This window comes from Penicillium daleae, assembly GCF_028827525.1.
Source record: "Penicillium daleae strain IBT 16125 chromosome Unknown utg000006l_segment0_segment0, whole genome shotgun sequence".
Taxonomy (NCBI): Eukaryota; Fungi; Ascomycota; class Eurotiomycetes; order Eurotiales; family Aspergillaceae; genus Penicillium; species Penicillium daleae.
In genome coordinates, this window is record NW_026623154.1 from 2,484,824 (window position 1) to 2,507,357 (window position 22,534).

The following is a 22,534-nucleotide window of genomic DNA, read 5'->3' on the forward strand; positions in this document are numbered from 1 at the left end:
AAAAGGGGGGGAAACTCAAACGCAACTAAAGTGCAATGAATCCAAGGCGCACGAGCGGATTCGTATTACCTCCTCGTGCAAACTCCCGAGGAACATCGAGGCATGGGATCTCCGTTGAACCTTACCGTCCGTGTAAGCATGTACTCCATACTCCGTACTGTATGTAGTCACAGTACTCGATGTGTATGTCCCTCGACAGAGGAGGTGGGCAGACGACCTCCTCCGTCACACTGCGAGGAGCTCTCTCCCGACAAAATGCTTATTTCAAAGTATGGCCCTGACCAGCGTCGTACTGGCCCTGATTTTCAGAGTTTGCTGCATGGGCCAGCGGGGGAAATGAGGATGTGAATGGCCGGGAGTGGGCCTCCGCGGAGAAGACACTCGGGATTGAGTGCCTGTTCAACTCCGTTTGACTGAGGTGGAAGGACATCAACTGTCAGTCATTGTTGGGGTAGATGAGGCGAATTAATCATCCTTGGTTTAGTAATATCTTCTACTTTTAGGGAGAGTGTAGAAGACCCACGTCATGGTTTGGAGTATTCGATGAAATTGGTACCCCGTACAGTAGAATCTATTCAACACGTGTTGTAGTACTTCTTCATCTTCTACTGTAGATAGAGAGTCTCTGTATATCTACCCAGTTGTACGATTACCTATTTCCATCAAGATCTACGCACCGACCACCACGATCTGCTTTTCACTTCCCTGCTCTCTACCCTTAGTGTGCCGTGTGCAGGGTAAATCCTTCCCCAGTGCCACGCCAAACCCTCAGATTGACAGCTGGCAATGACCTCATCGACACAAGAGCCCACGCGTCCACCTCCATCAACCGTTAAGTCAGGCGTTCGACCCTCCACACGAACCCTAAACTTTCTTCCCAGTGCCTCCAACGACACCGTCCAGCAATCGACTATTTCATTGGACAAAGCCGCATCCTCCATGGCCATCTGTTATATTAATCTTGACATCTCGAGCCCACCCATCGCTCTCGGCCCTGACTAAATTAAGGCACGATCCCCTGCCTCTGCCCTGATTTTCCCACACCACGTCAGTGGAGTAGGTAGCCCCATCCGGAAATTACTCAATCACTTTATGGAGTAGTTCGAACGTCGTGGTCACTATATAGTCAAATCAAGCAGGGATAAGTATCCGCGAGGCTTCACGTTTCGACGTCATCGGCTGAGAACCGGGGCTTGCATTTGATCACGGGGTGCTTGGCCGAGGCCTGCGATGGACGGGGCCAGTCCCTTGGTAGCGTTTCGCGCTTACCGATTGACCTTACTAAGGGGTCGAGCTGTACCACCTGCTGAGCACATCATGAAGAAGGCGAAAACGAGGAAGTTTGGTCAGGGTCCAGCTGGACTGATCGGGGACGAACTAGCCAAGCTAACAAGCTATCTAATCTAGCACTGGAAGAGGGAAGTGCAACTTGGTAGTATTTCGACTGGTCGTAAGTGCTAGTAGGCACTATTCAAACCACCGTTTCCGTAGTGGATCATGTTTGGATGGATCGTCTTTCCTTAGTATTTCAGCCCTGGAGATCGTAGTTTATCGAACTGATCGAATTGCGGTGAATGAGACCTCGGCCATTCATACTTTTATCTGTGAACTAAGTGGCACAGACACACAACTGTACAGTTGGAGGAAAAGCAAAATAGCGGGAGATCGCGATGCGGTCCTTGTCGAGAACTAATGTTCGTTTGCTATACTCTCTCACCCCCAGGTCTACTGAAGTACGGAGTACAGTATGCTCCGATGTGTAGAGCTAGGATGACTAGTCCGGCAGATCTCGCTAGTGCAGAGTGCAGATGATCGCAGATCCTGGGAAACTATTTTGAAATGTCTCCACCATCGATTACACAGAAGATCGTAGGGGTCATATAGTACATAGTAGTAGTAGTACAGAGTATAGGGTATGGAGTTGGAGGACACATATCTCCATGTCGGGGTGGAATTGCCTCATCGCTGGATTCCCCTCAACTAAACCAACTATCATCCAGCTCATTAATCTCCATCAGACTATCACCCTCCAGCTGGTGCAGATCCCCCGCTGTCTCGCCAAAGTTTTCATTCTCCATAAACAGATCATCAAAGCTCGACTCGCCCGGTCCCATCATATCATCCATCCCAGTGCCCGCGTCTGGGAATGCATTGGCACCCTCCGTCTGACCCAGCTCCAGATCAAACGCACCCCCGCCTGCGGGGGCCGCGGTCGCATTATCAGTCGGAGGTAGGGAGGCACCAGGCTTATCAGGGCCGGTCGTGGTGTTACCAAAGGCCGTCCCGGACAGGAAGGCTTGGTTGCCCATGTCGTCGTTGCCAAAGTCGTAGTTGAGGTCGAATGAGTTGCCCGCGCCGGCCTCATCGAGCACGGTGTCAAATTGAATGCCTTCAGTAGTTCCGGGAAACTTTTGGTCCGTCGATACTCCTCCTGTCTCTGTTTCTTCTGTCTTCGGTACTGGTTCGCTGGATTGGAGTGGTGGGATAGCTTCTGTAGGTGCGGAGAGGCCTGCCGTGGCGAAATCGTCCGATGTGGGTTCGACCTTGAGAGGTCGCGCAGCTGGGTCTGTTTGCTCGAGAGCCAACGGCGGTTGTTCTGTCTCCGTCTTCTGATCGATTCCGCTCATGGATACATCCTCGACGGGTTGGGGGACTGCCTCGCGCGCCTTGATAGCTTCGTAGTCCCTCTCCAGGAAGGCCTTTGCGATAAACTGTATACCGTCAGCGGGGACGCAGGTACAGAGGGGGGAACATGAAATCTCGAAAGGCGTAAAGGCTTCTCTTAAATTCTTCTGAGATATCCCTTGACATTCAATCTGTGCACTCACAATTTGTTCGGAGAGGTTGTCTAGCGCATCCTGGAAGCCGTCATAATACGCGGGGATGGAGCGTTGGAGGTGGGTGCTGGCGACCATGGAATTTGATTTGCGAAACAATCGCCCTGTATCTATGAGCTGAGTCTCACTGTCAGTAGGACGTTCGGCCAGGTCGCGTGTCTCTTTTGGGCGCGGAGGAAGGAAGCTGTACCGTTCGCTCCACGAGGGCGGAAAGCTCAGCGAGGGAGTCTGGACTGGCGAAGCTGGTGGTCATGGCGGTGTTCGTGGATAATCGTAGATCGTAGGGAATTGGGATCGTGAAGAGAGTGTCCGCGGTGTAATCAGGAGCACAAGCAGGGGCAGGACGGTGATTTGTCGGGTGGTACTCATTTGAGGTTGTACACAGCTCACGGTTCCCAGTGAAAGTCAGGAGACTAGACCCGTTGGGGGATGGTTCCCCCTCTACTCCTCCTGACTGGCGCTTGGGACTGGCGACCCTCACCTCAATCGGCATCTTCGACTCTTCGACCTTCGACTTAATTCCTCCTTTTACAACTCCCCCCCCCCCCATCCTTATCTCTTTTTGTTTTGCTCCATCGTCTCTTTTTTTTCCTTCTGGGCTTTGTGGCTCGTGATCTGTCCAGCCAGTTTCCTTGTGTGTTTGGCCAGCTTTCCTAGCTCTTCTTACGGTTGTTTGTTGGTTTCTCTGGGGTTTCTCCCATCGGTCTACATTCGATTCTGTGCAGTTTTAAGCGCTTGGTTCTGTGACTGCTGTCCGTCTCCCCAGCGATCTACGATACCATCCTATCGAATATATCTGCCTCTACTCCGGCTACCGATCTATCTCGCAACCGATCCCATAATCGGATAACAGTCTGATCCTCGAAGGATTTGCTGTGTCTTCATTGCTCTTTGTTTGGACCCATTCAAAGACCATTGAACCTCCAAAAAGCCCCGCGATCAACACCTGTCCTCCCTGCTCCGGCTATATAATTATCGGATCAGCTTCTAAAAGCGCCAGTGGTCTTACGCCCTGCATCTGATCTCCGCCATTGAATTTGTGTCGACCTGTCCTGACGCTCCTGATTCGTCTGATCCTTCTTGTTACCGCTGCTCTTAGCATTCCTTGAACATTCGCGATCGCCTTTTTCTATCCCGATATATTCAGGCGCCTATACACGATGGCCGAGAACGCTCCCGCTACCACCCCTTCTTCGCTGCCGTCGGCCCCTCAGCCCGCTACTGCTCAGAACCAGCAGTATGATGGCGCCCAAGGCAACGGCCAGACCAACCCCTCCCACATGCCCCCGCCTCCACGGCCCCCCGTTGTGATTCCTCAGAATACGAACCCAATCCCTACGGCCATCTCCTCGCCCATGTCCGGCAACATGATGTCCCCCACTAGTGCGGGTGGTTATGTGCGCCGAGCTGCCCCCGAACCCAACAAGAGAGCTCTCTACGTCGGTGGTTTGGACCCCCGCGTCACAGAGGATATTCTCAAGCAGATTTTCGAGACCACTGGCCATGTGGTGAGCGTGAAGATTATCCCGGACAAGAATGTGAGTTGGCCCTGAAGCCTGACATCGGCAGCCGCAACCCCCTCAGTAGCTCCTTCCTTTTTTTGTGTTTTCTCCCATCCGGACTTCGGACCCAGCGAAAACATTTTTGTGTCTTCTGATCTAATGAAGACCTCTTTCTACCAAGACCCAACAGACACTGATGTCGAGTCAACAGTTCAACAGCAAGGGATACAACTACGGCTTTGTTGAATTCGATGATCCTGGTGCTGCTGAACGCGCCATGCAGACTCTCAACGGCCGCCGCATCCATCAGTCGGTAAGTTCCACGGACTTGAGAAATGAGGTGACGAGGTGATGAGGTCTCGTTGAATGTGCTGACGGTGTCACTTTCTTCAGGAAATCCGCGTCAACTGGGCCTACCAGTCCACCAGCACCAGCAAGGAGGACACCTCGAACCACTTCCACATCTTCGTTGGTGACCTGAGCAACGAGGTGAATGATGAGGTCCTGACCCAGGCCTTCTCTGCCTTTGGTTCTGTCTCCGAGGCTCGCGTGATGTGGGACATGAAGACTGGTCGCTCCCGCGGCTACGGCTTTGTTGCTTTCCGGGACCGCGCCGATGCTGACAAGGCTCTCAACTCGATGGATGGCGAGTGGCTCGGCTCTCGTGCTATCCGCTGCAACTGGGCCAACCAGAAGGGGCAGCCTTCGATCTCTCAGCAGCAGGCCATGGCCGCCATGGGCATGACCCCGACCACTCCCTTCGGTCACCACCACTTCCCTACCCAGGGTATCCAGAGCTACGACATGGTTGTGCAGCAGACCCCGCAGTGGCAGACTACCTGCTACGTTGGCAACCTCACCCCCTACACCTCTCAGGGTGATCTCGTACCTCTGTTCCAGAACTTCGGATATGTCATCGAGACCCGTCTCCAGGCTGACCGTGGCTTCGCCTTTGTCAAGATGGACACACATGAGAATGCTGCCATGGCTATCTGCCAGCTGAATGGCTACCAAGTCAACGGTCGTCCTCTGAAGTGCAGCGTACGTTCTCCATTGCCAACCCCCCCCCCCCTTTTCTCCCCTCCTCAAGGTGTCTTGTTATATTTCAGTTCACTGACTTTGATTTCAACAGTGGGGCAAGGACCGACCTCCCACCGGCCAGTTCGACAATTTCTCCCCTCAGCAGGCCGCTGCTCCTCCCTTCAACAACGGCCCAGGCTTCTTCCCCCAGTACGGAGGCCCCACTAACCCTATGAATCAAGGTAGGCATCCTTTTTCTCTTTTGTGTACTTCCAACCTTTCTCACTGACTGAAGAGGCATAGGTCCTGCCCCTGCTGGCCGAGGCTGGGACCAACAAGGTAACAACTTTGGCGGCCCAGGTATGCCCGCCCAGGGTTTTGCTCCAGGGAACGCCGGTGGCTACGGTCGTGGCCAGCCCATGTCCCCGTCTGGTAACTGGGACCAGTCCAACAACAACTTCAATGGAGCCTACCAGGCGTAGATTCTCCCATGACTGCCCCTAGGAGATGGTATCCACGTCTTTCATGGGAGACCGTTACATCTCGACATTGGACTTTGGCTGGACCACACTTCCCAGTTGTTGTGATCCTAAAGTACTTCCCCCCCCTCCTCCCTCCCTCCCCACCCATTCCACGCGTCTCTCCCCATTTCCATGTGCTGTTCATTTTCTTTCTAAATTGCCTGTTTAAGTGGATTACCAAGCGATCAAACTGCTTTTGTCTTGAAATGGAATTTGTGTGTTGTGCACCGAATACCCCAAATCCACTTTGTTGGTTCGATATTTTCTTTCTCATCTCATTTTATTTTACTCTATTCTGCCTTATCCCTCCCTTGAGCATGCACGGACTGGTCCAAGGTCCTTTTCTTGGACTTTTCACTCTTGCGTGGTGCTCTCAAAATAAAAGCGACCTCCCTACTCCTATCCTCCTGGTTGTGCTGTCATGTGCCTGGTCTTTTTGTTCTTTCAACTCTTTCGCTTAGCTTCTATTGCATTGTTTCTCCAGTACATGAACTGTGCTGTATAAAATCTGCTTCTCAGTGTCTGTCGTTGCTGCTTTACTACACCTTTTCTAGGTCATACTTTGTCCGCGGATACTGCTCATTTTCTCTTCCACTACTCTAAAAGATACTCTTATCGGGCCTTTCTCTTTGGTTACTCTTTTGATATGGGCTCATTTCTTCCCTCCTCTTTCCTCTCGGTTGCCACTTTTGGGTTTTATGCAAAGTTCGCCTTTCTTCGTCTTGCTTACAAGTATCCGTACATGCCGTGATGAATTTCCTTGGGTGTCCTGACACTATGAATCACTCCTTGATTTGTTATTTCTGCTACGTCTTTCATGCCTGCTGGCGTCTTAGCCGATATACCAATTTGCTTTCCGCGTCGCGGGGTCTCTAGACTGTTGCCAATTGTCTTTTATCTGACCTATCTTGCTTTCATGCATGGTGCCTGTTGCGCCCACATAGAAGGATATCAATTAGTGCTAGAGTCACGATAGGGAGAATTGCTAATTCAACACCGCGCCCCCCATATCTAGTTTAGCGCGGTAACTGTATTACTATTTGTGGTTGCAGAATCTTGCAAGCATCAAAGAGGGGAGGTACTAGTAATACATCGAAATTGTCCAAGCTATCTCAAAATATTAAAATTCCACTTTTTACCGTATTCAATTTGGTAATAATTGTAGGCCCTACCTAAACTACCTACCTGGTAGGTGCTAGTAAGCGCTCGGTAAAGCCCACTAACCTGCCTTCTGTCCTTTGCTATTCCTACCCCTATGACCGTGGTGAAACCCACTATTAACAACACAAGAGGGCAAGATCAGATCGGTGGCGAATCAGCAGAAAAGAAATCTCCAATCTGGCGTTCATTCGACATGTCCTTATTGAGCTTGTCAAACGAGCTGATATTTTTGGTTGCGCAGGAATTAGAATCACAAAAGGATCTCAGCGCCTTGGTGCAAGTCAATCGCCAATGCTATCTTCTGCTTAAGCAGACCCTCTATCGACACAATATTAACCACCATAGTGGCCGTGGAATCCTCTTCGCGGCTAAACACGGAAGAGATTGCCCCCATCACAAGGAAATTACCCCAGGGTGTCATTCGGCGAAACCTGGATATTTGTGTCCTATGAAGCACCCAATCTTGTACGCCTCCGAGTATGGGCACACGGACCTCGTCAAATACCTTCTCAGGCATGGGTCTGACGTGTTTGTCGAAGACTGCCATGGGAAAAAGCCAATCCATCTTGCTGCCAGGAATGGGTTTCTCTCCGTGGTTGAAGTTTTATTGAATGAGGCTGGTGATCCAACATTGTCTTTGAATAACGATAAGGATGATGTTCCCTTCGGAATATGCGCATCTCCCATTCAAGAGGCTGTGTTCAACGGGCATCAAGACGTGGTTGAATATCTCCTATCCCATTCCCCAAGCCCACGCGACCATGCCAATATATCTCTCCCAGCTGCCGGTGCGTCTGGTGATATCACCCTAGTGACACTTTTACTTCACCAGAAAGCGGATATCAACTTCCAGCATGTCGCCAGCCATATTGAGAGGAATGGGATGAATCCGTACCAGGAGCCATGGCCATGGACCAACTGCATTGGCATTGGCAGCTCAGCGGGGTCATACAGCAATGGTTGAGTTCTTACTTGACAACGGTGCCGACATTCACTGCAAAATGGTATTTCCCTACACCGGACCGACTCCTTTGACATTGGCAGTCGAGAATGAGCAAGAGGACATTGTGAAAGTGCTTCTGGATCGTGGCGCCAACATTTATGGCGGTCCCCTCAGTACGGCTATTGTGGGGTGCAATATCAAGATGACTGAACTACTCTTAACCAAATTTGAGCATGTCGAAGGCCGGCTTAATCCTTTGGTCGTCGCAGTAAGGGATGGCGATATGGACATATTCAGATTCCTCTTAGACAGAGGGTTCAACCAGGAGGAGGCTTTGGTGGAAGCAATTGAGCATGATCGCGAAGAGATCGTTAACATACTCCTCGAAAGAGGGACAGATCCGGATGTCCCAAGCGTACCATGCACGAGTGCTGTCAGTGCAGCAATTGTCCGTCGGAATGGTACTATTTTGAGAAACCTGCTGCAATATGGGGCTCATATTCACCCTGAGACCCTGAAGTTTACGGGATGGCAGAGCCCGGAGGATATAGCAGCGTTGGCAAAACAGTTTCCCATTCTCACTTATTCGAGAAAGTCGATGCATCCCCCCAAAGATAATGGATTTCAATTCATTTGAAATCACCTTTTACAAGCATATCAATCAAAATACATGAATTCTGGCCGAAATGATGGCTATTTTTTTATCATGCAATGCTGTATTCCATGAGCCACCATATGTGGTAGTAATAATGAAGATAAACTCGGTCGTAGATGGCGTAGTCTGAAGCAGACTTGGTAGTCATAACGGGCCTTCTACCCTATAATTATAGTTATTCCGTAGAACTGTATCACTTGCATAGTATATCATTAAGGGCTACTATACCACAGCCATATAAAGACAGGTCAACGAGTGCATGATCACTACTAACATGGCTATAAAAATAAATCACGCAGCCGATGTATTCACTGCACTAAAAGGATCACACTCCGAGCCATATATACCCCGAAACTCCGCAATCTGTATAAACCCACTCTTAATCAATACATTAATACTTGCTTTAATCACCTTCCTTGCAATTGCAATTAACTCTGTCGTGGTACCTGGTGCTATTGAAGCAAACGCCAGCTCATGAATCCGTGACCACATCGTTACAAGTCCCCGTACGGCCTCAGTCGCATATCCCTTACCCCAAAAGTCAGGGTGAGTGGTATAGCCTAGTTCCCATCTAAGGTGATCTGCACGTTTAATGCGCTCGAGTCCCACGTAGAGTGATCCTATGATGCGGTCTGTTGATAGAGTCAGTACTGTATATAGAAACTGTGAAATAGAAATAGAGTGGTCTCTTATTAAAATACCTTACCCTTGCCCTCATCGGAAACTAATGTTGTTTCTGTATGTAATTCCCTCGCCGCGTACGCAATCTTTAGATTTGGAATTGAGAACGCCCGAATCCATTCCCTGGTCTCCGAGATATCTGTATCGGGAACTTTTTTGAGACTACCCCGGAAGTGGAGGCGGACGTAGTATCCTATAGGCGCTCGACCAGGCTAGGCGAAAAGGAAGGGGGCCTGTGTTTAGATGCAGAGCTATTTTCGGCGTCGTTTTAGTCGCTAGTGAATCAGGCCGTTTCTGACGCCAGAGGCTGTCATTTTTGGCGTCGTTTTCACAGGTCCCTATATTCTAGTTGTAAAAGGACCAGTTATAGCCACGCTAGTTAAACGTTGGTGCCTGAGTCCCAAGGCCCCAAATTCGCTCCTGGCGCATCTCCGGAAGCTCTCCGCCATCAGTGTGAAACTCAATCTACAAACGACAACCCTCCTTTTGGTCCATTTTCCCAATGCCGGGGGAGTTGACGCCGTGGAGCTGAGGTGCTAGCTCTCAGTTTCCACCCGCGCCAATGGACAATGGCGTAAGCAGCAATGCGGAATTCCCAGCCGTCGACGGACTATCCAATCGCACGCGATCTGGCAGCGCAAGCAACGGCCACAAACGAAACCTATCCGGCTCTTTACTCTCCAGGCTCTCCTTCCTACGCCTGAGCCAGGCATCTGCGCAATCAGAAGGAAAATCCCACGCCATGGAGCAGGACGGGGACAACGAGGATCTCCCGCCCACCATCCCGCATATGAACAGCGAGGCAACAACGGGCGCCAGGGCAATGTCGGCGGTGATACAGCAGCAGCGCAAAACACGACGGCGAAGGGGATCACTCCGGAAGACTGCATTGCTAGGAACAAGGCTCGAGTCGCGTGAGAAGCGGGCTGCATCCAAGTCCGCGGATGCGACTACGCCTCGATACATGGGCGAGACGCCACGATCTCCGAAGGACCAAATTTCTTCTGGGGCGAATAGCTTCGGGTCTCGCGAGAGCCTCGAATACGATGCCGAAGATACTCAACCGAGTTGGTTCCGCTCCAACACAGCACAGAAGATTCTCCGTTCCCCCGTGGCCCGGCGAAGACAGGGCCTTGCACCGCATAACCTCCTCGGCGGCGAAGAAACCGGCACCGACGACGAGGAACTCGTCTCCTTCCCACGAATAAACGCCTCAAATAATACCTCCACCAGCACGAGCTCATCGAAAAATGCACCCCCGGCGGCTCTCCACATCCCTACACAATCCGACTATTCCTCCTACCCCCTCTCTACAGACCTCTCAACAGACGTGCCCTATCGCACCGTGCACCGCGCCAAATCGCCCCTAGCAACACACTCGGCGGAAATGAATAATAATGCAGATACGTGGGACTACTCCGAGACCGAATGGTGGGGCTGGATCATCCTTATCGTGACATGGCTGGTATTTGTCGTTGGGATGGGCAGCTGCTTCGAAGTTTGGAGTTGGGCCTGGGATGTCGGTGAGACTCCGTATGCGCCGCCGGAGTTGGAAGATGATCCTACGCTACCGATTGTCGGGTATTACCCTGCGTTGATTATACTTACGGCTGTTATGTCGTGGGTCTGGGTTGTTGTGGCTTGGGTGGGGATGAAGTACTTTAAACACGCTAATATATCCGGGGATGATAGTTGAGGGGAAGGGACCCTTGAACCAATCTTTATATCCTCTTTTGTACATTATATCCGTTAATGCCACGCTTGTAGATTAGTGAGTGGACGTTGAGTTTGACTATGAAGCCGAATTTCCTATTCCTGGATTTCGCTTAGCTGTCACGTTCTCACGCCAAATCTACATGAAAGCCCGAAGAAGCGGAAATTGATATAACCAACTTAATCAAGCAAATGTCAAAACCCGACAAACTCCGTATGCTAGATTGCGTATCAATTTTTAAAAGGAGATCTCCCAACGCCAAAAGACAGAACGCTGGCTGTGCTTCCAATGCCAACAATAAAGCACTTGCACCGAAAGAGACAAGAGGACCCCCTCGTTCAAGATCTCATTTAATGCGTTGCCGCACATCTGCCAGCATGTCCAAGCCGGGGATCATCCAGGCCAGGCCCGTTGCTCGCGGAGGACGAGCATTTGTCGGCTGCATTCTGTGGGGGTACGGTTGTACCTGGCGCGGTGCTGACCAAGCCCTTGGAGACTGCATAGCAAGAGGAGCGGTCGTGGTTGAGGTCTTCCCCGTAGAACTCGTCCATAATTGGGTGCAACAGTACAGTCTGCTTGTGGATTGTCACCACAGAATTGGTCGGCACCGAGACCCAGTTGTCTATATCAGGGTCAGTATCTAGTAATCTGGATGGGTATTGCGGGGGCGGATAACTCACGTCGTTCAAAAGTAATCGGCTCACTAGCCACCAGCACAATATCGGCGCCTTTATCATGACGCTCCATCTTGAAGTGACCCTTAGTCTTCCCTTCCTTCCACTTAGTCCCAGAGGAGAAGTACAGGCTGGCCGGCTCGTCCGTCTTGCTGCTGATATACCTCGTGCAAACAACAGTGTGTCCATCCGTCACCGCAAAATTGAGCAGACTACGCGTCTCAACGGCGACATTGTGCTTAGCTGGAACCTCGCGCACGAGCTCATTGATCCGAGCAATCGTCTTCATCATCACTCGGCGCAGAAGCGCCTGTCCGAAGCCCTCGGGCCCGGGGTCAGAGCTCGGATTGACGCCTTCCTTTTCAAGAAGATCAAGGAATAGCGCAAAGGCCCATTCGCTGTCAGTGCCGCCCTTGACGCCCAGGTACCACTTGTCAGCGAGGGACTCGCCCAACGTGCGCTTGATGTAGTTCCATCCGCCGATGTTGCCATTGTGCATCCACATGAGGGTATTGTGTTGGAATGGATGGCAGTTGTTGTCCGCAAGAGCACCCTCCGTGGTGGCGCGGACATGGGCAAAGATGAGATTCGAGCAGGTCTTGGACGCGAGACGTTCCAGGTTCTCGCAATTCCAGGCCGGCAGTGTTGATGTAAAGATGCAAGGCTCTGGACCTAGCTTGGGGTCCGTATAGAAGCCTACTCCAAAGCCATCGCCATTTACAGGGCGACGATTATCCTAGGAGTTTCGTTAGTTGGGTGGTTTCGTTCTTGGGTTGTAGCTTCGGGCAGCTAGATAGCTACATCTATGCCCATGAGTCAGTTCGGACATACCAATCTTAGGCGCGAGTCGTAAGACTGAGTGAGGATTGAATGACTGGGCTCTGTGACGAGCTTGCTGAGACGAATCTCATTCCGGCCCTTGTAGATCTGTTGGTATTCGTTAGTTTCTGCTCCGAGATCGCCCAGTCAGCTGAAGCTTGAACTTACAAGAAAACGGCACATGCTGAGGCCCGTATTGGTTGAGTAGCACCTGAGTAATGTTCCAGAATATAAGTAAATCCCTGCCGGAGACTCCTCGGGTCACTTTAAAAAGGAGTTCGGAAATAGAAGTAGGTCTTAACGCCTAGTCTTTGGTGTTGATCAAGCGGTCGGTCAATGGATAGGTGTTGTATCGGTAAAGAGTCACCGACTATCGGTCAGCAGGCGAGGATTCCAGGTTCTCTCAACACAACCACCAGGCTCGAGAATGCAATTGTCAATAGTAAGAGCAGAAAACCAAAAACAAAGAGATGTTTTCAAATGACTGTTTGACTTAAAATTCTCCCTTTTCGACCAGCTCACTGCCCTTGCACAGCACGTCATTTAGAGCCACGTGACCGATAATACGGGAGACCAAGCGGCCACTCGCGCAAGTCACGTTGATGTCAGTGACCAGCGATCTTCACTGTTCTGCTTTTACTTCAACAAACATCTTGCATGCGATCCAGCGACAGCCATGAGTGGGAGGATACTCTCCCACCGACTTGTTCCGCTTGTGCGGGCTGGCCTGGCACGCCATCTTCATAATGCAGGTGCCCGAACGGGGGGTCTGTTGCGTGCTGATGGTGGTGCCGCCTTGAGGGGACGCGCCTGGCCCATCGGCTCAAATGGGATTCACAATAACGTCATTGCTGTTCGATCATTTTCATTCACACGCATGTTGCCAAAGCTGGCCCTCAAGCTTGTCCGTCTGCCGGCTATGTTTGGAGGGGCGACGATTGCGGGAGTCGCATATTTACAATATCAAGCAACCCGTACGTTTAATAACCAATACCATCAATATTTCCGTGGGCTAACGTATTCTTTATAGAGGCTGGAAACTATGCAGTGGATATGCTAAAAGTATTCGGGGAAACGGCGGGCAATACAGCATCGGGTCTCTTCCAGGGTCTTCAGGATGTGGCGGAACAAACACAGCGTGGATGGGAGAAGACAACAGAGGATGTGGAACTTCCTGAATGGCTGCAGAAGATTCTGCGACTTGATGAAGAATCTAAATCTCAGAAAGAGGGTCCTAGCGGAGGAGGAAAGGAGCCAAAGGAAGGTCGGGCAGTGGGAGCTGCTGCTGCGACTGGTGCCGCCTTTGGCTACGATCAGTCGAGCGAGGAGGACTCTCGGCCTGAAAAGGAAATTGCAGACGATGACCAGATGATGGTTCTTACTCGCAAAATGATCGAGATTCGAAACATCCTTCAATCCGTTGGCCAGTCTGGAACGTTGACGCTGCCTTCCATCGTGGTAATCGGATCCCAGTCATCGGGCAAGAGTTCAGTATTGGAAGCCATTGTCGGGCATGAGTTTTTGCCAAAGGGCTCAAACATGGTCACACGTCGTCCGATTGAACTCACCCTGGTCAACACCCCGAACGCCCAGGCTGAATATGGTGAATTCCCTGCTCTGGGTCTCGGCAAGATCACAGACTTCTCTTCGATTCAGCGCACCTTGACCGACTTGAACCTTGCCGTCCCGGAAAAAGACTGTGTCTCGGACGACCCTATTCAATTGACGATCTATTCGCCGAATGTTCCCGACCTCTCCATGATTGATCTCCCGGGTTATATTCAAGTGGCAGGCCACGATCAGCCCCCGGAGCTAAAGCAGAAGATTGCCGATCTATGCGACAAATACATCCAAGCTCCCAACATCATTCTGGCTATCTCGGCGGCTGATGTGGATTTGGCAAATTCGACAGCGCTGCGCTCCAGTCGGCGCGTGGATCCCCGCGGTGAGCGAACTATCGGTGTTATTACGAAGATGGATCTCGTTGATCCTGAGCGAGGCCAGGATGTTCTCACCGACAAGAAGTACCCTCTGCGATTGGGATACGTGGGTGTCGTTAGCCGAATTCCTCAGACAAATGCCCTCTTCTCCCGGGGCTCTGGAAACATCACTAGCGCCATTCTAAAGAACGAGAATGCTTACTTCTCGGCCCATCCGTCCGAATTTGGGCCTCACTCAGATACTTCTGTCGGCGTCACGACTTTGAGGAAGAAATTGATGTATGTTCTTGAGCAGACCATGGCCTCGAGCCTCTCGGGAACTAGAGATGCCATCAGCCAGGAGCTTGAGGAAGCCACATATGAGTTCAAGGTGCAATACAACGACCGGCCCTTGAGTGCAGAGTCATACCTCGCCGAGAGCTTGGATAGCTTCAAGCATTCATTCAAGGCTTTTGCCGAGGCTTTTGGTCGACCGCAAGTCCGCGAGATGCTAAAGGCCGAACTGGACCAGCGGGTCATGGATATTCTAGCCCAGCGGTATTGGAACAAGCCCGTTGAGGACCTGACTCCAAGACAACCAGAATTGGACCCGCTCAAGGATCTACCCAAAGCCGATCCAGAGTCGCTGTACTGGCACCGGAAACTTGATGCTTCCAGTTCCTCTTTGACGAAGCTCGGTATTGGCAGACTTGCCACTACTGTAGTCGCCAGTGCCCTCCAGAACCATGTGGACCAGCTCCTTGCCACTTCGACGTTCGCCTCCCATCCAGGAGCGCACAAGCAGATCACAGATGCTTGTAACAGCATTCTGAATGACCGTTTCTTCAGCACCAGTGACCAAGTTGAGAACTGCATCAAGCCATATAAGTTTGAGATAGAGGTTGAGGACTCGGAGTGGGCCAAGGGTAGGGAAAACGTGAGCAAGGTGCTGAAGGAAGAACTTCGCGCTTGCGAGTCAGCTACGAAGCATATGGAGGATCAACTTGGAAAGCGCAAGCTGAAGGACGTGATGACATTCATTGACAAGGTCCTCAAGGGCGATGTGGTACTTGAGGGCAATGGTGTCGGCGGCGCTGGTGGCTTCAGTGCTGACCTGCTGGAAAGGGGTAAGCAATCTACCTTAATTGCACACCACACTAGATTTCCAACTAATATGTTTTTCCCCTTCCAGGTCGACAGGGTATCTTCCTCCGTGATCGAGCCGATCTTATCAAAATGAGACTCCTGGCTGTTCGATCGAAGCAATGCGCCACGCAAAAGAACAAATACTACTGCCCAGAGGTCTTCCTCGATGTTGTCGCCGACAAACTTACCTCAACGGCAGTCTTGTTCCTCAATGTGGAACTTCTCTCCGAATTTTACTACAACTTCCCCCGTGAGCTCGACGCACGACTTGGCCGACACCTCTCCGATGCCGAGATTGAGCGCTTTGCTCGCGAAGACCCGCGCGTCCGTCGTCACCTCGACATTATCCGCAAGAAAGAGCTTCTCGAGTTGGCTCTGCAAAAAATCGAGGGCATCCGCCAGCTGGACGGTCGCCGGAAAGCGGATCGTGCGCAGGCCGCAAAGGATACTCGCAGTCGCTGGAACATCTTCTGATGAATTTCTTGCCATGACTTGTCTGTTCATGCTATCTTGTCCCTTCTTTTTACGCCGTTCGATACCTCTTCTATTGCTGGTCTTTGTAATTGTGATACCTTTCTCTCCTCCCTCAATTTTACAGCAACATACATTGCTCTCCCTCCTTGATTTGAGTCCGTCGTTCTGTTCTTAGATGGTCTTGGTCTCGGCGTTTGTACATATTTTACCCTACTTCAATGTAACCCATTCAATTCACTCTACGATCCTTGAAGCAATTGAAACATCAATATAGTTAACGCGAAATGAAGGTGCAAGCTACCTAGCCTATAACCGTATTCTTGAAATCTAAAACCACCCAAATTCAGAGGTTTTATCATCTGGCTCACGGCTATCGACAGATCTGAAGTCGGTACAGAGTGCGATAAATTCGATTCTTTTCGGCCCGGGACAGAGGTTTGTATAGATTGATCCAAATTGGAGTTCATAGACTTCAAAGCCTCAGAAGCCAACTTGTCGCAAAGGTATTCAACGATCTCATGAAGGTCGGTGATCGCGGCTGCCTGCACCAGCGATACCTTCACTGCATTGTCGAGTCCCCTTTGGTCGCGGGCAAAGTACCTAGCCAGGCAAACTGTTTTGACGTCACCCGTAGGCCAATCTCGTGCGTCGACGCAGAAATGCGCTGCCTGGGCATCATGCATCAAGTTGGTCGGGATCTAGCGCTGGGGGAAACGACGGACGACGTAGCATCCTTGGATTTTTGAAAGCCCGACGATGAGTTTTCAGATATTGCTATACGAGTCATCGGTTGCATGAATCAACGTATCTGCCTTGTCCAATTGAACTTCGAGTATGGATTATATGCACAAGGGCGAACACCAGGGAAGAACGACACGGAACATGATGGTTCCATCTCTGTAGACTCGAATTAGTCCTCTCTGATTGGCAGACAAACCAGAGTATCATAGAACAACATTATAAGAACAGAATTTATTGGATAAATATGGCGAGTTGCAGACAACAACAAAACCAAGACGCAGTCTATCTATACCCATAGCGTACAACCCAAAGAAAAGGAAAAGAAAAAGAAAACTTCACAGGAGACAGAGAAAAAGAAGGCCAAATTAATGCTTTTCCTCTCCGTTCCCCAGATCCAAGGGGTTCTTAACTTCCCGTGTTGGATCTGGGGTGGTACAGTTATACAAGATGAGAGGTCAAAAGGGACGAAGACGAAGCGGGTAGGTACCAATGGCAGGTCATCACAAAAGGACAGGTAATGGATATGTCTATCACAGGGTGGGAAGGTAGAGCAACAGGAGGAGGACGTGGAGGTGGCGTGGCGTTTCAAGAGGGAACACACAAGTTATCTTACAGTTGTGTGTTGGGAAAGGAAGAGGCTAGGAAATCAGGACAGCCATAGAAGTGGAGGCAGTCACAGGAGGCATGGCTTGGGTGGGGACGTTTACTCGCGGGAGACGTCACGGCCGAAGAGACGGGCCTTGATCCAGTCGACAGCGACGAGAACACGGTTGCGGGCTGAAATAGATATTAGTACATATCAACTTAACAAAAAGGTCGGGTAAACTCACAGCTGAAGCACATGCTCAGATAGGCACTGCGCCAGAAGAGGTAGGTCAGGGTGCCACCACTGGCAATGTTGCCGCTCAGCCAGCTGATATCGGCAACGGCACGCTCCTTGCCAATGTAGGCCAAACTACCCTGGTGGGAGTACTGGAAGGGACCAATCTGCTTAGTTCTCCGCAGCTGCTTCTGGCGCTCACGGATCTCATCAAAGACACGGTTGCGGTCCTCATCAGTCTTGGCCAGGGCCTGCTCGTTGGACAAGGTCTGAAGCTCCTTCTCAATGGCGTCAGTCTTGGCCACGGTGTTGAAGAGGCGAGCCAGGAAAGCACCCTCCTGACCGGCAACCTGAGCGGTAGGGGCATAGTTGGTGATAGCACAGTCACCGACGGCCCAGACGTTCTCAGTGCCGTTGACAACCAGGTACTCGTTCACAGCAAGACCGCGGCGGGAGTCCTTCTGGGCGGGGAGCTGGCTCATCAGGTCGCGGACAACGGGGCGCACGGCGTTACCGGTAGCCCAGACCAACAGACCGTAAGGGATAGTCTCCAGAGACTTGCTTCCATCGGGGTTGGTAATCTCGGCCTCAATGTACTTGTCGGTCACCTTCTTGACCATAGTCTTGGTGCGGATGGTGATCTCCTCCTCCTTGAAGGTCGATTCGGTGTAGTCAATCAGTTGCTTGGAGAACATGGGCAGAACGTTGGGAAGAGCCTCGACGAGAGTAACGTGGAAGTTGTCCTTGATCTCGGGAATCCACTTCTTCAGATCATCGTTGAAGAAATCCTGCAGCTCACCGGCGAATTCGACACCAGTGGGGCCACCACCAACCACAACCATGTGCAGCAGGCGCTTGACCTCGTCTTCCGTCTGATCCTTGAACATAGCGGTCTCGACACAGTCCATAATACGCTTACGAATGTTCTGAGCATCGGTGACCTCCTTCAGGAAGCACGAGTGCTCGCGGACACCCTGGATACCTATACCAGCATTGTCAGTCCCTCCTTCAGGGTGATTTCGTTTTGGGACCACCTACCAAAAGTCGCGTTCTCGGCACCAACGCCGATCACAAGCATGTCGAAGGGAACCTCGGTGTGCGAAATGTCACCCTTGATCTCGGAATCATCGCTGATGCAGACGACGCGCTTCTCGTAGTCGATCTTGGTGGCTTCGGCTTCGTAGAACTTGACGGTGGCCTTCTTCTGGCGCAGGATGTTACGGATGGGCTCCATGATCGAGCGGTGCTCGATCAGACCGGTAGTACATGAGGGCAGCAGGGGAGTGAACAGGAAGTAGTTGCGGGGTGAGACGACGACGACGTTATAGTTCTCAGTGTCGAGCTTCTTCAATAGGGAGACGGAACCCCAGCCGGTACCTAGACGGGTGATCGCGTTAGTGAGTCAATTGTCCATTCCGTCGGTATCGGCGAGATGGCCGCGGTTGCGACCGTCCTCGCGTCATGACATACCAAGGATGACCAGGGTCTTCTTTGTCGGATCAGGCTCGTACTGCTCCTCGGGATGACGCAGCTCGTAGATGCTGTAGACCGTAGCACCAGTCAGACCGAGAGCGCTCAGCCAGGTCAGACGCCAGGCCCAGCGCAGAGCGCGGAAACGCTTCTTGGGCTTGGGAGCCGGCGACGGAGCAGCATCAGCATAGCCGCGGCGAGCAGCGCGTGCGATAGACAGGCCATTGGATCGAAGCGGCTTCGGGCGCAGGGCCTGGGCGGAGGTGGTCGCGATGGTGCGGCGCGACACGGACGACAGCCGCATGATGGACGAAGAGGCCATGGAACGCATTGCTAGCGTGGTGCCAGCCATGATGGAGGGCGGGTGAGAAAGAGCGCACCAGCGGGAGGGGGGGAGCGGATTAGAAAAGCTGGGGGAAAGAATGGAAGGGAAAGGGAGAAGAGTAAAAGATATAGTTAACCAGCGGTTGGCGTAAGAATAATCGGCCTGAGTCCTGACCGGGCGAAAATCCAGCAAAATCCAGATCCGCAAATGCAAAAATGCAAAAAGAGTCGATCAGAAATGGCTGCGGTTCTGCTGTTTTGGGCGAATCGGTGTGGCCCCAAAAGAGAAAAGAAGAAAAAAAAAAAGAGCTTTTCTGCCGTCCGCTCCCTTCGAAGATTATGACTTCATCCAAGAACTATATTTAGGAAATTGATATCGCTGAGAATCACTCTCCTTTGGCCAGGTATCTTGTTTCTAGTTCCTTTTTATGTCAGGATCTTCTGTTCCATGATGAATTGAAGCTCCTTGGGTCCTTTTTCACCGGCCTAATTGCGACTTCACAAGCTAAACTGACAGCGATGGAGCTGTACCCTCGGGACCCAGTTTTTTCTGGGCCCCGTGGCGGTAAAAGGCTCGCCGAAGAATTGCAAATTGACATTTGCAATTGACCTTGAGAGACGTGAGGGGATGCCCCGGTGAGGAGAAATTAACCGCTGAGGAGAACCCGGCCCAACTCGGTAATATTAGCGATGCCGTATATACATCAACGTACAGATCAATCTCTTCACGCTGAGACTCCATTTACACCGTAGAATCAGTCCCTATTGCGCTATGCTATTATTCACTATTCGTAAATCCCCCCTCCCTCCCTCTCGGCTCCTCCTCGTCTACGACCTACGAGCTCCCCCGATTTCCCCGGAATCACCCGCGGAAGAACCCGCGGCGCCCGACGAGAGCCAGCTCAGCTCGTCACGAAGCAGTCGAGGACTGGACTTGCCTCATTCGTAGAATCTGGGGAAAGTATGCCCCTGGTCCACCTCGTCCTTCCATCGCGGCCCGATTTCTTCCTGCCGACCCCCTCCTCAGCCCTGCCCGAACCCTCCCCGCTCTCGCCGGGACTCGGCGCGCACAGGCTGAGATCTATACAGAAGAAACCAAGCATAGCATGGTCATGCGTCCTCTCAAGCTGCGCGATTAATTGAATCCATGTTATTATGTGCCGATTTACGATCGGAAGGCTCCTACCAAACTCGAAATGAGGAATCCCTGGCATGATAGACAGTATAGTGCATACGTTCCTCCTCTATAGAGCATGTGTATGTTCTTAGAATGCTATGGTGTTGACTTCTGATTGTTGCTTTCAGACTCTGGAACATTGAAGAAGACCACTTGCACCGTGATATCGTCTCGAGCATGCCGCGAGGATGATGGACCAAAGGCAAGTCGCCCTGCGACCAATTCATGATGATTGCCACCAAGCGAATTCCGCACCAAATGCACAGCAACATTGTCATCTTGGACAGTGGTCCACCCGTCCACGAATCTCTCACTCCCTGGTTTGTCAAAGTGCCCAAAGTCGAATGGTTCATATGTGGGTTCCGGGTTGGCATTCCCCTGCTCATCTCCGCCTCGTTCCAACCATTTCCCCACGAGATCAACAGCTTGCTGGTTGGATATCATATCCCACAAGCCATCTGTTGCCATGATCAGGAACGAAGGGCTAGCAGTGTCGATCATGGTGCTCCTCACAACCGGTTCCGCCGTCAGATATGGCGGTGTTTGAACCGGGTATCTCGGCGTCAAAGGTGATGGACCGTAGAACCTTTTTTGCACTTCTCGTTGGAATTCCAAAGACCACTTCCATCGACAGTCGCCAAAGGCTCGTGAGACCATTAATCCTAGAACCCGTCCGTTTTTGATCATGTCTTCTTCGCCAGGATGCTCCTCGTGCAGCCGAGCGATTTCTTCCTCGTTGTTGCCAGTCTGGTCTACTGACAATGCTTTTGCTTCCCATCGACCGTCTGGACCTTTTCGTCCTAGAACTGCTCTCGAATCGCCAGTACATGCCACGTGTAACGTACTTGTGGTGGAATCGTACATGGACAGCAAAGCGCATGAGCCGGCATAAGCGGGTGCTAATTTCTTGACTTTCTCCGGTAATGGATATCGGCTCTGGACTGTCTCCAGAGCTGTCTTGATAATAGAGTCATCAAGATCCAAGAATCCCTTCACGATAGCACTCTGAACAAACTCATCAGAGAGGGCCTCTCCGGCTGAGGAAGACTTGACTTGACTCAAGCTACGTCGAACAAAAGGCAGGAGTTGTTCCTTCAACAATTCGGCCGTTTGCGCACCTGAATGACCATCATAAACACCCCAAGCCATCCAGTTCTTGCCTTGTTTCCCCGGTGAAGGAAATTTGCCATGGGTAAACTGGTCCTCGCACGGGCAATTCGAGGCCAACTGAGCACCATCATATCTGCTGACGCCGTCAACATTTCGCACTAGAAAGGAATATGCTCCTTGAGATATGATCCGTGTCACTTGGTCTCTCGAAGGACCGGGCTCAACAGTCCAGTGCTTAGCTGGGGGTGTTTCAAGATGTGGTGCGTCGTCGCGGACGGCATCGTCACGGGTATTCACCAGCCACCAAAGGCCTGAAGTACTGACCACGCTGGCTGTGGCAATGAGTCTCGTCAAATTGTGTGATGAGCCAGAATTGGAGCGAAAGCTAGCGCCTTTGGTAGAATATGTATTCTGAGCTCGCGTCCATGGGCTTGATCTCGTGGTGACGCGCAGGCGCGCCCGAGCCATGCCCGATAATAGCATTGTTGCTCAGGCTTCACTGAGGAAATGAGTAAAAAAAAGTAAGAGAAGAGCAAAGAAGTGGTCTGAAGTTCAATTGATTGAATATATATGAAAGGAATTAAGACAGCATGGTATGCCCCCTTACATTGGCCTGTGAAAGGGGAAAGGGATAGCCTGTGCCCACGGCCTAAATCCGATATTGAGTTGGCGAAGCAGGCGAGAGGAAGGTATGAATCTGACTTTTAAAGTCCAAAATCAGTGCACAGCTTTGAAATGTGTGATTTCACGAATACAGCCCCGGACAAATCCGCAATGAGGCTGAGTTGTGCCTGAAGTGGGCGATCATTGCGGAGAGCATCTTGAG

At 51.4% G+C, this 22,534-nt stretch overlaps 10 protein-coding genes across 10 annotated transcripts; 5 read left to right on the forward strand and 5 right to left on the reverse strand.

Moving 5' to 3' along the window:
• Window positions 1–1,976: 1,976 nt before the first annotated feature.
• N7458_006592 (uncharacterized protein) lies at window positions 1,977–2,915 on the reverse strand (the record flags this gene model as incomplete). The annotated part of the gene is made up of 1 exon (XM_056909974.1): window positions 1,977–2,915. One exon carries the CDS (start codon window positions 2,913–2,915, stop codon window positions 1,977–1,979), a length of 939 nt encoding a protein of 312 aa, XP_056765678.1.
• Window positions 2,916–2,967: 52 nt separating this feature from the next.
• N7458_006593 (uncharacterized protein) lies at window positions 2,968–3,330 on the reverse strand (the record flags this gene model as incomplete). The annotated part of the gene is made up of 1 exon (XM_056909975.1): window positions 2,968–3,330. The coding sequence occupies one exon, from the start codon at window positions 3,328–3,330 to the stop codon at window positions 2,968–2,970; it is 363 nt and encodes a 120-aa protein (XP_056765679.1).
• A 667-nt stretch (window positions 3,331–3,997) lies between these two features.
• On the forward strand, window positions 3,998–5,841 carry N7458_006594 (uncharacterized protein; the record flags this gene model as incomplete). Its single annotated transcript, XM_056909976.1, has 5 exons — window positions 3,998–4,375; window positions 4,551–4,652; window positions 4,733–5,380; window positions 5,472–5,601; window positions 5,663–5,841. The coding sequence occupies 5 exons, from the start codon at window positions 3,998–4,000 to the stop codon at window positions 5,839–5,841; spliced, it is 1,437 nt and encodes a 478-aa protein (XP_056765680.1).
• Window positions 5,842–7,234: 1,393 nt separating this feature from the next.
• Window positions 7,235–8,005, forward strand: N7458_006595 (ankyrin repeat domain-containing protein; the record flags this gene model as incomplete). The annotated part of the gene is made up of 1 exon (XM_056909977.1): window positions 7,235–8,005. One exon carries the CDS (start codon window positions 7,235–7,237, stop codon window positions 8,003–8,005), a length of 771 nt encoding a protein of 256 aa, XP_056765681.1.
• Window positions 8,006–8,042: 37 nt separating this feature from the next.
• N7458_006596 (ankyrin repeat domain-containing protein) lies at window positions 8,043–8,621 on the forward strand (the record flags this gene model as incomplete). Its single annotated transcript, XM_056909978.1, has 1 exon — window positions 8,043–8,621. One exon carries the CDS (start codon window positions 8,043–8,045, stop codon window positions 8,619–8,621), a length of 579 nt encoding a protein of 192 aa, XP_056765682.1.
• Window positions 8,622–9,882: 1,261 nt separating this feature from the next.
• On the forward strand, window positions 9,883–11,016 carry N7458_006597 (PIG-Y family protein; the record flags this gene model as incomplete). The annotated part of the gene is made up of 1 exon (XM_056909979.1): window positions 9,883–11,016. One exon carries the CDS (start codon window positions 9,883–9,885, stop codon window positions 11,014–11,016), a length of 1,134 nt encoding a protein of 377 aa, XP_056765683.1.
• Window positions 11,017–11,384: 368 nt separating this feature from the next.
• On the reverse strand, window positions 11,385–12,710 carry N7458_006598 (glutamine amidotransferase subunit DUG3; the record flags this gene model as incomplete). The annotated part of the gene is made up of 4 exons (XM_056909980.1): window positions 11,385–11,656; window positions 11,715–12,444; window positions 12,540–12,635; window positions 12,696–12,710. 4 exons carry the CDS (start codon window positions 12,708–12,710, stop codon window positions 11,385–11,387), a joined length of 1,113 nt encoding a protein of 370 aa, XP_056765684.1.
• Window positions 12,711–13,203: 493 nt separating this feature from the next.
• Window positions 13,204–16,066, forward strand: N7458_006599 (dynamin-related GTPase MGM1; the record flags this gene model as incomplete). The annotated part of the gene is made up of 3 exons (XM_056909981.1): window positions 13,204–13,501; window positions 13,558–15,573; window positions 15,639–16,066. 3 exons carry the CDS (start codon window positions 13,204–13,206, stop codon window positions 16,064–16,066), a joined length of 2,742 nt encoding a protein of 913 aa, XP_056765685.1.
• Window positions 16,067–17,510: 1,444 nt separating this feature from the next.
• On the reverse strand, window positions 17,511–19,449 carry N7458_006600 (uncharacterized protein; the record flags this gene model as incomplete). Its single annotated transcript, XM_056909982.1, has 4 exons — window positions 17,511–17,584; window positions 17,638–18,609; window positions 18,666–19,004; window positions 19,098–19,449. The coding sequence occupies 4 exons, from the start codon at window positions 19,447–19,449 to the stop codon at window positions 17,511–17,513; spliced, it is 1,737 nt and encodes a 578-aa protein (XP_056765686.1).
• A 1,245-nt stretch (window positions 19,450–20,694) lies between these two features.
• On the reverse strand, window positions 20,695–22,191 carry N7458_006601 (PP2C family serine/threonine-protein phosphatase; the record flags this gene model as incomplete). Its single annotated transcript, XM_056909983.1, has 1 exon — window positions 20,695–22,191. The coding sequence occupies one exon, from the start codon at window positions 22,189–22,191 to the stop codon at window positions 20,695–20,697; it is 1,497 nt and encodes a 498-aa protein (XP_056765687.1).
• Window positions 22,192–22,534: the final 343 nt, after the last annotated feature.